The sequence below is a fragment of the Somniosus microcephalus genome, chromosome 23, assembly GCF_052327205.1.
Source record: "Somniosus microcephalus isolate GS21.2 chromosome 23, FLI_Smic_1.0, whole genome shotgun sequence".
In the NCBI taxonomy this organism is placed as follows: Eukaryota; Metazoa; Chordata; class Chondrichthyes; order Squaliformes; family Somniosidae; genus Somniosus; species Somniosus microcephalus.
The window spans coordinates 36,357,543-36,369,636 of NC_141009.1; the positions used below are offsets into that span (position 1 = coordinate 36,357,543).

At 38.0% G+C, this 12,094-nt stretch overlaps 1 protein-coding gene across 6 annotated transcripts in view; it reads left to right on the forward strand.

Annotated features, from left to right (window-relative positions):
- The first annotated feature begins 500 nt into the window (after positions 1 to 500).
- Positions 501 to 12,094, forward strand: part of LOC147101823 (histone-lysine N-methyltransferase EHMT1-like) — a 158,397-nt gene continuing 146,803 nt past the window's right edge. For 2 of the 6 annotated variants that reach the window (XM_085965787.1, XM_085965792.1), the window contains exon 1: positions 814 to 1,253. In XM_085965787.1, the coding sequence (XP_085821913.1) occupies positions 1,179 to 1,253 (75 nt within the window). In that variant the 5' untranslated portion in view covers positions 814 to 1,178. Of the gene's footprint in view, positions 593 to 806; positions 1,254 to 12,094 lie in introns of those variants that run through there. The other 4 variants (XM_085965786.1, XM_085965791.1, XM_085965788.1 and 1 more) reach the window with 3 other exon arrangements.

Below are 12,094 nucleotides of genomic sequence, written 5' to 3' on the forward strand. Positions count from 1 at the left end.
AAAAATATTGAGCATGTTTAAAAGAATTGAGCATGCTTAAAGGAAATTGTGCATGTTTAAAAAAATTGTGCAAGTTTAAAAAATATTGAGCATGTTTAAAAAATTGTGCATGTTTAAAAAATGAGCATGTTTAAAAGAAATTGTGCCTGTTTTTAAAAATGTGCATGTTTAAAAATATTGTGCATGTTTAAAAAAATTGTGCAAGTTTAAAAACTATTGAGCATGTTTTAAAAAATTGTGCAAGTTTAAAAAAAATTGAGCATGTTTTAAAAAATTGTGCAAGTTTAAAAAAAATTGAGCATGTTTAAAAAAATATTGTGCACGTTTTAAAAAAAAATTGTGCCTGTTGTAGTCTAGTCCGTGTTGGGGAAGGGGAGGATTCCTCTAGCTTTGCTATGTCGGGGGTGGGTAGCAGGCAAGCTATACACAAGATAGACTCAGCACACTGTGGAGGGTTGCTCCACCAGACAGACAGTGAGAGAGAGAGAGAGAGAGCGAGAGCCCACTGTGTCTCTGAGAGGCGATGACGTCACGCGGCCGGCGCTGCGTCACGGCGAGCTGAGCCTGAGCCATGGCTTCACCGGATCCTGAGGTAACGAGCAACTTTTCCCTCGCACACTTTACCCTCCCCCGCCCCCTCAAAAATACCGCCGTGCCGAATTGGGGAGGGGGGGGGACATTATCTTATCGGCGGAGGCACCCGAGAGCGCCGCCTGCGGCTTTAAAATACCAACCGGCAGATTCGGGGTTTTTTTTTTAATTAAAAGTTGGCGCTTTGTGTGTGTGTGTAAAAAAAAAGGGAGCCGAGGGAGGCGGGAGCGGGGAGGGGGGCTGGCCTGCTGACCAGAGTACCCGGGAGCCTGCCGGCCCCGCAGCCTGGATAACGTATGCGTCGCCGGCGTGCGCGGGTGGCAGGAGCAGCCGCTAGGCTGGTTCCCGGGTGACTCGACGGAACGCCAGCCTCGCTCCAACGCCGAGGCTTCTCCACAAGATTTTTGTTTGGCCAGGCGGTTGGGAAACGTGTGGGAGAGAGAGAGAGAGAGCGCTTTTTTTTGTGTTATTATATTTAAAAAAAAATCTCCGGGTGAGAACAGCGTGGTTTTGCGTTTAATCTGTACTCGACAGTTCAAAAGAAAAGTGATTTTTAAATTTTTTTTTTGGTGGGGGTGAAGCAGAGTATGGAGGATGGATGGACACCTTTCCCAATGGTCAACAGAAGCCTCTTCGAAGTTGAGCTTTCACACGTTGGAAAGGTGGTCTTTTACATAGTATATGCATTTCTGCACTTCTTGCATGTTTGCAGTTTCTTTTGTTTACACTGGCCATTGATATTTTTGCAACAAAAAAGTGTTTTTTTTTTGGGGGGTGGAAAAAAAGCAAAGCAGCTGCTTCCTCCAATTCTAGTAGATGGGGAAAAATGTTTTTCGTTGTTGGGTTGTGCACAGTATTGAGATGAGCTTTCTTTTGGGTGTATCAATTTGATTATTATAATCTGGTGGTACAGTAAAATGGTTCAAGATTTATTGTGGTCTGCACTATCGAGTTCTCAATTCTGCTTGAGCTGTTAAGACCAACTCATTGTCTTGCAGATGAATGTCAAAGTAAATTTTACCTGCACTTGATCATGACATGTTAACGTTGGCTTGTCTGCTTGCTTGTTCTAAATGGATGGTCTTCAGTATTGAATCACCTTGCTCAATTCCATTAAATTTACAGTAGTTTTAAATCTGAAAGTGGGAAGAGTTTGCAATGTCTAATGCTGGGCATTTGGTATCCTTGCCTTGATTAACCTTTTTCATTTACTGGTTTGTATTCCTGTGCATGTCGAAATGTTTCCTTCAGAATCTCTCTTTCTCCTGTCATTAATCAGCCTAATGTAGAGGGCCTTCACTGTATGGTGCTGCAGATCAGGGGATTCCACTTTCGATGGTGACCAAACTGTCACTTCAGTAGGGTCAGACAGGCCTGTTTTTTCGTATAGAATTTACTCCCTTTTTCTTACTTCATGCTCTTTGTTTTTCTTAAAGTTCAGGTTCTTCTAAAAAAAAATGTTTTAATTGTTGCTTTTTATCCATGTTTTCTTTATCTTTTTTCTTGAATCAACACGTATGTCAAAGTCTTTACATTGTAAGGTAAATAGTCAGAATGCATCAAATCTCTACAAAGTTGTAGCAGTAAGTGTAAAAAGTGCTTTAATTTATTGTAAACAGTTTCATCTTTGATGTTTAAATAGGGTAAAGATCATATTGAAGTGAAACTTGCATCTCCATTTCTGTTACTGGTTTTTGACTGATGGCCTCAAATTGATGATAATGGGAATCTACCAAACCGATGAAGATGTTGGTTACTCACTGCTGTAGATATCATCATCATTGGTGTTTGTGATGAAAACCAAGTCACTTTAAATTGTATCTTGCAGCATGTTAGGATGAGTTGACATAATTTGGACAGTAACACAGACTCAACGTCTTGTATTCATCCACATGTAACTTCTCTTTATATATGTACCAGGGATGTATATTTTTTTTAAAGCTGAACAATTGGTGTATTTTATTCCTGTTCATGTAGCATTGTATTTCTGGTAAATAATATTCATGAGCTGCATACCATCAGTGGTATGATCAATGTTGTCTCAGTTGAGTTTTAACTGTTTGGGGGAAAAATGAGAGTTGACTTTTCCAGTACTCTTATGGGATATATAAACAATCCTACAAATGCACAGTGACAACTGCAATTTATCGGATTACTTGAACTTAGAACTTAAAATTGAAGATCTTACTGAAGGCGAGTACAGTATGCCTTTTAAACTGATCACAACAATGTCCGATGAACAGAATTTAGCCATGAATTTAACTGATGAGGGATTGGAGGCTTCCCTGCCCCGATCGCACAGAATCACAGTTGTTTTGAGTGATTTAGCCAACATCTCTGTATTTCAACTAGTTTACCTCAACCAAATGAAGAACAGTGTGACCATTGTTTTGGTTTAATTACTGGTCATTTCTAATTTCTTTTTTCAGTTGAGCCTTGTGGACTAAGGGATTCAGAAAAATTGGTTAAGGCAGTTTGAAATAAAGCATGATTTTTTTTTTTAACCGTACTTCAAATCCATATCCAGAATTTGGAGTGACTTCAACAAAACCCTGGTGACATTTAGGGGTTCTTAACTAATTAATCTTTTTCCCCAAATTGTCATATTGAATTGAACTGTTGGTAACCTACTTCAGACTCTGCTTTGGTGTTTGTGTTGAGGTTAATCTTTCTGTAAAGATGATGTAAAATTGTAAAGGAATGATATGTCTGTACATTCTTCATTATATTTACATTGTTGTGTTTAAAGGTGCTTGCACTTTATAGTTAGCTGTTGATGATGTCCAACCTGCATTCAGACTGTCAAAAGCTGATGCAGCATTCTTCATTAAAAAAAAATTGGATTTGCACACAATACCAGATGATTTTTAACAGTGAATTAACATTGCTTATCTTGGTAGGGCTAGAGATCTGCAGACAATGCTGCATTTCAAATTGTGTTATGTGTGAGTGGTGTGCAAATTTACAAAATGGAAGAATATGTTAAGATCTTTGTTTAAACTATAGATTTTCAATAAGTGTAAAAAAATTATACTGTGAAATGCTTTGGATTTATTATCTCAAATTCAGTATTGCAAAAATTAGATGAAGAGGTTGCTTTTTAAGATTCAAAATAGTACAGTGGATTAGTCTCCAAATGGCAGGCCTTCATGTCTGCCAGCAGCTTGGACCATGAAATGGCTGAATCTGCAGTGAATTTATATCCAATGAGCATGCTCAGAATGCTGTAACTGAACCTATAGGGGGAGTAGAAGAGTTGACTTGTTTACTGTATTGAGTTGAGCAGATCGAACCAACAACTATAAAAGTATCTTTCATTAAATGAATAATTTGTACACCTTTCTTTCTGAAAACCTCACCTACAGTAGTTGCAATGTTCTATTGAGTTTTAGATGTCTTCATCTGGTGACTTGTAAGAAGAATGTTGAAATGGGACAATGCCAGCCTTTGTGTCTGCTACTGTTGATTCAACACCGTCTATTAAGTCTTCTGGTGTACTTTGTTGTGCCATTTAAACATGTAACATAGTTGAGATTTTCAAATTAGTACAGCATGTGTAGTTTGTACAGTGTAAATGCAATTTACTGCATATATGTATTAGTATGCTTTTTATGTTGCCTCTTACCAATTTGGATTCTTACAATTTGCCAGCACTGTAGAGCTGATTGTGGCTGAGGAATGAAATTGGTTAAGTAAACTGTTTCTTTCTACCAATATGTTGTTCTTTAAGATGAAGTTCATTTACCCATTGTTGCTGAAACAAATTTGCCAATAGTTCCAAAATGATTCTGAAGTGTTAGCTGGAACATGCACTGTACAATGTGGCAGCTGGTTGCAGTGGATTAAGGCATGATCCAAAATGATATTTTGACTAATAGCTTGGTAAATGCACAGTGTCTAAGAAAAGTAAATTATTTGTTCTTCTCAAGAATGTACACACTGTCACTTAATGGGATGTTGTCCAAAGACTGGAAGCATTTTTGATGGTGAGGAAACAACATGCAACTGTTTTCGCCAGGAGTGGAGTAACCATTTACTATTGTGTATCAGCATGTTAGTTATTTTAAATGATGAATACAGAAATGAGCTGGATCAGAGATGGACCATGATTATATTACTATATTGAAGAATTGGTACAGCAGCAAACTATTAGCTGAAGGACACTGGAATTCAGCATTTTCAGATTCTTTATTATAAATATGAAAGATATGTCTGTAAAAGCTAAATTGTCAGGATTATAGTTTGATTGGTAAAGGACTCCAATGTGTTTTTAATCTATCAAGTTGCACTGTCATCCAAGTTGGGCAGTCTCAATCTTTCTATCTCCCGGTACTGTTGGTAAAAATGACCTGCTTTTTATAGTGATGAAAGCATTTTAAACTGAAACTTGGGTGAGTTGGCAATACTCCTCTTTACAAAGAAATAATCAATTTATGTTGTTGGGAGTCGAGTTGGTTTTAGCGGGACACTATTTGGGTGAAATCTATACATCAGTGAAATGTGGCTTTGCTAGAATTGTACACTAGTATCATTGACAGGTTCCGTGGGGAATGTTTTCAAAATGTAAAAAAGAAGCTTGATTTTTAGTTAAAATCTTTCACAATGGTGTCTTGGTTGTGGTCCTCTGCAGTTATGTTGGTTGTGACTTTGTTGTCTCATTGCTTTGATCATGACTAGTTTGCAAAGTAAACTTTAGCCCTGTACCATCTAGCATGTTGTCTAATTCTACTTTGTTTGCCCAACTATCTTCTTGTATACCACAGCAACCATTGCTGTCTGAAAGGATGTGCATATGTATTTAAACCCAAAATATCTGTCGATTGTCTATGAATAAGGAACTGCCAGTATTGTCAAAAGCTGTACCTGAAACAGCTTTTGTCATAGTACAGAATATGCATGCAGTAATACAGAATGTGTATTAGGTGATTTAATAACCATATCTGGTGCTGCATTGAATAATATTTTACTGTTTTCAGTTTCAATATGTTTGTTACAGCTTATGTAAGTAGAAGATTGTCCACCAAAGGGTACTTAAACGTTTAACCCTAGATTTGAGAATGTTTAGCTTGTTGTATTGGCTCTGATGAACAGCTCATTGCTGCATTTTATTAATGGGGCACATGCCTTATTTTCTTTGAGATCATCATACCTGAACCACATTGAGTTGTATTTAATGTTATATGCAGTGCAACATTTCTTTGTGGAGGGGCTGTTTTTGTTTACTATACTCTTTAATACCAATCCAAGATATTTTTTCCAATCATAGAATAAAATATCTAAAAGGGATTGATTTGATGCCTCAATGATGTCAGACACCACTGTTGAGATGTTTCTGTAAATTACTGTCTTTCATATTTTACTTGTGTATTTTAAAATTACTTTTCACTGTATATTGGTGCTTTGGTTTCCATATTTATGCCAGAAGTGAGCTGCAACCGATTGCTTAGTATACTTTTGGATTTAACTGTACAGTGGTAGAGCTCATGCAGCATTGTTTGCTTGTGCCTGCAAATGGCAGCCCCACATATCTGCCAGCAGCTTGGACCACAAAATGGCTGCATCTGCAGTGAAATGATCTCCAACAAGCATGCTCAAAAGCACAAACTGAGCCTACAGGGGGAGTTAGAGTTGAGCTGCATACTATATTCAGATGGAATAATAAAAGTACTGTATTTAAAAAAAAAAAAAAAATCATTTAAAAACAAAATGAGAGATTAAATTCTAGCTTGCCTTTGAGGCCCTTGCCTATTAGCAGATGTTCAAAAAATATTGTTTCTAATAAGCATGAATTTTACAGTAAGTTTGACTACAGTTAAACCTGTTGACCAATCCATTGTTTGAGATTTATGTAGTGTGTGTAATGTAGCATTGATTCCATGGTCATAAGTGCATTTTTCTCAAATGAAGAGTCTCATGATTGAAAACAAAATGTGTTTCTACAAATATTTTATGTAACTGGCCAATAAGATTTATAACCATGATATGAATTGGCACTTTAAGAATCTACATTGGGGTTCATGTTCTAGAGTGGCATCATCTTGGTTTTTGAAATAATCTTGGTACGATTTCAACATTTATTTATAACTGATAGATTTAGAGTAGGTTACTTAGATTGAATATGGTTAAGAATTGTTTAACTGTATGACAAGCAATCACTCTGCAGGTTATTTTGTAAATGGTTAGTGTGGAAAATAATCCAATAAACTGTTTTTAGCACAGCAGAAAGTAGAAATGCCAGTAATGTATTGTAATTTTTGGAGTATCTTGGATAAATGTTTGTATAAGAATTGTTCAACATAGCTTGGATTTTAACTTGGGTTCATTTTAAGCCAGTGCTGTGTCCAAATAAATTCTTCAAATGTAGAGCCTGGGTTAAAATGATGATAAATACCTCAAAGAAAATGAATGACCAGCAGCAGTTGTAAATGTTTGAGCCCATAGACAATTAATCTCAAATGAAATGAGTGTTGACTCTTGAGCATGCACAGGGTTTCCTCCAAGTTTAGGAGATTGATATTAAGAGTAAATTGATAACAGAAACTGAAAAAATTAAGGGTAAAACTATCTAAACATTTGGCCAAATTTCAATACAAGTTCTCAACTGCATACAGAAATCCTTCATCCACATATTTTCAAAATACTTTCACAGTTAAATGTTTTTAACATAAACTCACAGTTTTTGAAGTAAGTTCTCCAGTGAGTTCATGAATGTTGGTCCTCATCCAGAAGTGTGGACAGTTTACTGGGAGACCTTGCATTTTACAACTTTGAATATGAATGTCTGAACAAAAACCACATAACACATCTCATCAGCCTAAACTGTGTATATATTTTAAAAATTCAACTGAGCTACACTTAGAACATTGCCTGACTCATTCTTTGTAATCTTGCTATCATATATGTTATGCACAGCAGAAATTAGTTCTTAAGGTTGCAGTAAGTATTTGGTTATTACTGTTCATATACTTTATACTTCCCTTCCATGTTTTTACTTTTTAACCTTCCTGTGATTTGAAAGCTTCAAGTATGGAAATTTTATTTTTTAGACATTGAAGTTTGGATCAGTGCAAATATTGTAGACTACCAAAACAGCAAAATATGCTGTCATTTGTAGTTTGTAAAGCTCCATGAAGGAGTATTTGTTTGCGTCTTCAGGATTTTTATATTTGAGACTGTCTACAAATGTTATATTATCTTAGCATTTTCATTTATTTTTCTCTTCTTTCCTCCTCTTCACCCCTGTCCACAACATTCTCAGGCTAGGAGGGTGGGCATAAGACCTGCTCAAAGGCCTTTGTCAGTACTTCATATGAGTCGAGTTGTTAGGGGATGTGTAAGATTGGCTTGTGGTGACTCAATCTTTGTCTTTTCCAATCCATTGGGGAAAGTGTCTGGCTTCTGCTACCTCCTTCCACATTAGCCATGCTGAGATACTGGTACCACTCAAGTGGCCCAGCACATTGTAGTGCTGACACATGCTCTGCTGTTCTGCTTCGTGTTCTTTTGCCCTATGTTGTACTCAGATCATTTTTATTTCTGTTTAGAATAATTAATATCCATTAAATGCTACACCAATCTTGGTTCTTTTTCTCCATTTTGTTTTCTCTCTCTCTCTCTCTCTCTCTCTCTAACTCGTGTTCTTTGTTTCTCCCACTGATTTGTTATTTCCCCCTTTTGTGCTCTTGGTTTTTACTCTCTTCCTTTAGTGTTTGTGTGTGAATGGGCTTGCTCGTTTCCCTTTTGTTTGCTCTTGCTATCACTTGTTCTTTCCCTCTCTTTGTTCACTCTCCAGCTCTTTAGTTTTTCTAATTTATTCCCTCTCATTAGTAGCCCCCTTGTTTCCCCTCAACTTCTCACTTTTTCTTCTTTTATTCATGTCCCGCTCTCCTACTTTTGTTTCCTTTGTTCTCTCTCTCTCTCGCTCTCTCTCTCTCTCTCTCTCTCTCTCTCTCTCGTTCACTCTCCTGTTCTTACTGTATTTCTATTCCCCCTCTAATCAGGTTTTCATAATGGCCACATTCTCTCTGACAGTGGTCCATTATCCCTCCTCGAACTCCTTGTCAACATGGTCAACCACATCATTCTCCTCCAAACGCTTCTCCCCTGTTGTCCAGTTTGCTGAAACTGCTATCGCTTGGGGCTCTGCTCTTTGCTGATTCTGACTTGGCAACGTGTCTGTTATGATTTGATTGAGAAAGCTTCAGCTTTCGCTGTCTTACGGAGCACCTTATTGTCATTGTTGCTGAAAGTAAAGTTAAACCAGGTACTGAATTCTGCTTGTTCTCGAAGGTTTTGCAGCATCAAATCTGCTCAGTACTGTTTCAAAGGTTGTGAAGCTTGCTTCCATCTCGCCCAAGGGTCCATTGGTGAAGGATTGAAGTCTTGGAAAGTGATTCTTTAAAACAGGATGGTTTTGCTCACTGCAAGTCCACTCTTCGGGAATAAGACTTCAGAGGCAGGTCTGCCGTTCAAATCTGAAGAAGTGCAAACACTTGGGGTCACTGAGCTTCATCTGGACCTCTAACTAAGTATTCTTTTGAAAATAATTCTTTTGCTCATGTCTATCTAAAAGAAGACCATTTTAGTCTAGGAAAGTTAAAAATGTGAGATTTTGTAGTTATCAAAAAGATGGGAAATTACAGATCTATCCTGGCACTAAGGTTCATAGGTTTTGAATAGAAATTAGATCGAACACCTACATGCAAATGGCAGAGTGGCACAGTGTTGAAGCACCAAACTAGTGCAGCATGAAGCTTAGGCTGGCTGCAGTTTTTTCCTTCACTTGCGTATTCTCTGGATTTGCTGCTGTTGTGTAATACAGATTCCGAATACTCACGGACATTTGTGTTCTTCACCAAGGGAATTCCATTCAATGTCTTTGGATCCAGAAAGATCTTTTGGAATCTTTGGTCATCAGAGTGTTCAAACTGTACACCATTTGACATACAACTCTTTCTCATATAGTCGTTCTACTCTCTTAAAATGCATGGTTTTAGCAGCAAGTTCCCCCGCAACCTTCCACAGGTGGTTGGATTATTGAGCACTGACTTTTACATGACGGTTTCTTTGTTTCTTCTCTCTATTCTTTTCTCTCACTCTCCTCTAGGCAGGGACTTTTTTGCTGGGTATGCTTCCTAAGTGTTGGCAGTCTTCTGGCATCGTGTCCAAGTAGCTGTTCTTCATATGTCACCACAGGCACTGTTAGCTTGCTATTTGATCTTAAGTTGTGGCGTCCATCTTTGCATCAAGGAAATCTTCCCATCTATATGCCGCAAGTGGATGAGGTTTCCATTTTATGGTTTTCAGAAAATAACAACAGGTATCTCTTGTGATATTCTGGCAATAATTGCGCAACTGAAGCCTCCAAGCCCTCAACAATTACAGCCTTCACCCTATGCGAGATAGGAAAACCAGTAGGAGGTGCCCCCATTCTCCTCTTCCCCCTACCCATGTTGCTTGGTGTAAAGATTTATGAAGGAAGTCAGGAGATAACCTGATGCTCAACACATTGTGGTATCTTATTCCTCATAAAATGTACTTGTGTGTGTTCATCTGTGTTTGAATTTCTTGTGCAATAACTGTCTGACTCTGTCCTTTTAATTTGGGCATGTGGGCCAGTGAGCTGCATGTACTTACAAATAGATCCTCCATATTTTTATTTGGCAGTCAGTTCAGGTTGTTCTTTGACTTCAACCCAGATTTCTATCCATTATTCTTTATCTTTTGACTCAATGATTTCACTTTGGAATTATCTATAGAGTCCACCATAGGAAATATGCTCTACATTATATGAATGCGTTTAGTGTCGACTTCATTTGTGATCATCCATTTTTAGCCCTTAGTCTCAAACCTTTGGTAGTGATTTCTAGCTTTGTTAATGCACTTTGATTTTATGGCATGCTGTAACTTCAAAATGTTCATGGTGTGCTTATGTGTCTTTGGTTAGCCAATCAGGATCTCTGTGAATCACAATGGAGCATGGTACTAATTTTGCCAAATATTCAAAGGAAAGCCAGCAAAGAGAAAATTCCAGCACCCTGAAGAGATGATGAAATCAAGAATGGTAAAGATGGTAACACTGTTCAGTCAAGTCTGACTATCCATGTTAGTTCACAAGCCTGTTTGTTGTGTAAACTCACATGGAGTAAGACTGGGAAAGCAATAGTTTAGGTGTACAATTTAAAAAAATAATAATAAATAAATAAATCTTGGCCTAACTGGTTTCTGCTGATGTCTGGTTGGTATTAAGGAAACCAAGGTTCCCTCATTGCTCAAGTAGTTACTTGGTATTTGCTGTTTAACACTAATCCTTAATTCACTGAGGCACTATGCTCCTGCTTCTGATCTTGATACTCTGGGCTCAGGCTTACTGATGCTTACATTACAAGAAGTGGGAAAACCTTTAAGTACTGTATGAAGAAAGAGACCTCTGGACCAATGTTGCAGGATCCTTGATGCTGTGTCATTCATATACTGAAGACATTTCCTCTATTAGGGAGGAAAGCCTGTGTGACCCTGTCAGGGACAGGTTGTATTCGAGATTTGGACACAGTGCCCCAAGGTACCCCAATACTGCTCTGTGTCTGCAGTTGGTGGAGGAGTTTAATGAGAAGATTCATTATTGTTTGAGAAACCTCTGAAGAGTGGCGGTCCATAGTCCAGGACATTCCCAAGGCAGAGAGGGGGGAGGCAAGTTGTGAAGGAATGATGGAGATGTCAAGCTTAGGTTTTAAAAGCTTGAAGATTCCAAGGAGAAGACAGCTTAGGAATTATTTCCATGATTTTGAGGTCCTGAGACAGAGCGAGTTTGAGGGTACGTGTCTGTGATATGTTTTTGATTTCCACAGTGAGGATTTAGGGAGGACAAAGAATGTGGAGTGGAGTAGAACGTAGGTGGAGTGTTTACAGTTTGGGATGTAAAAAGTTGTAAAGTTCAGAGGAGCACGGAGTGTTGGAATATCGATAAAATTGAGCACTGCAGTGACGGACAGAGAGTAATTGCCTTTCCTTCTATCCTGCATTAAGAATATAAAAGAGGTGTTAAATAAAGCTCCCAAGGTGCAGATAATCAAGTTTTGGGCTTTGTCGAGTGTTTAGATTAAAATGTTTGGTGCAAATGAGGGAGAGAAGCATTTTGGGGAAAGCTTTAGCATTGTAAGAGATGTGGGAGTTTCATTTTGAGAGCAGAGTAGCTCGCGAGACCAAGACTGTTGCTAGATGAAGAATTAAGAGTGGGCCATCAAAGCAATGGTTAGACAAAAAAGTGACAACCCTGGGCTGCTTTCTGTAGTTCTCGGAGGCTGGTTGAAAAGTATAATTGACAGAGGCCTGTAAGAAGAATAAATACAACTGTTTTCACTAGATTGGGTTAACGGTCTTGTCTTCTACCATTCACCCCAACAGCTCTCACTATTGGCAGTAGTGTGACGTTGGCAACTATGTAATGTTAGATTCATTCAAATTTCTATACTAATCCAACATTTTACAGACTAATCAAGTAATG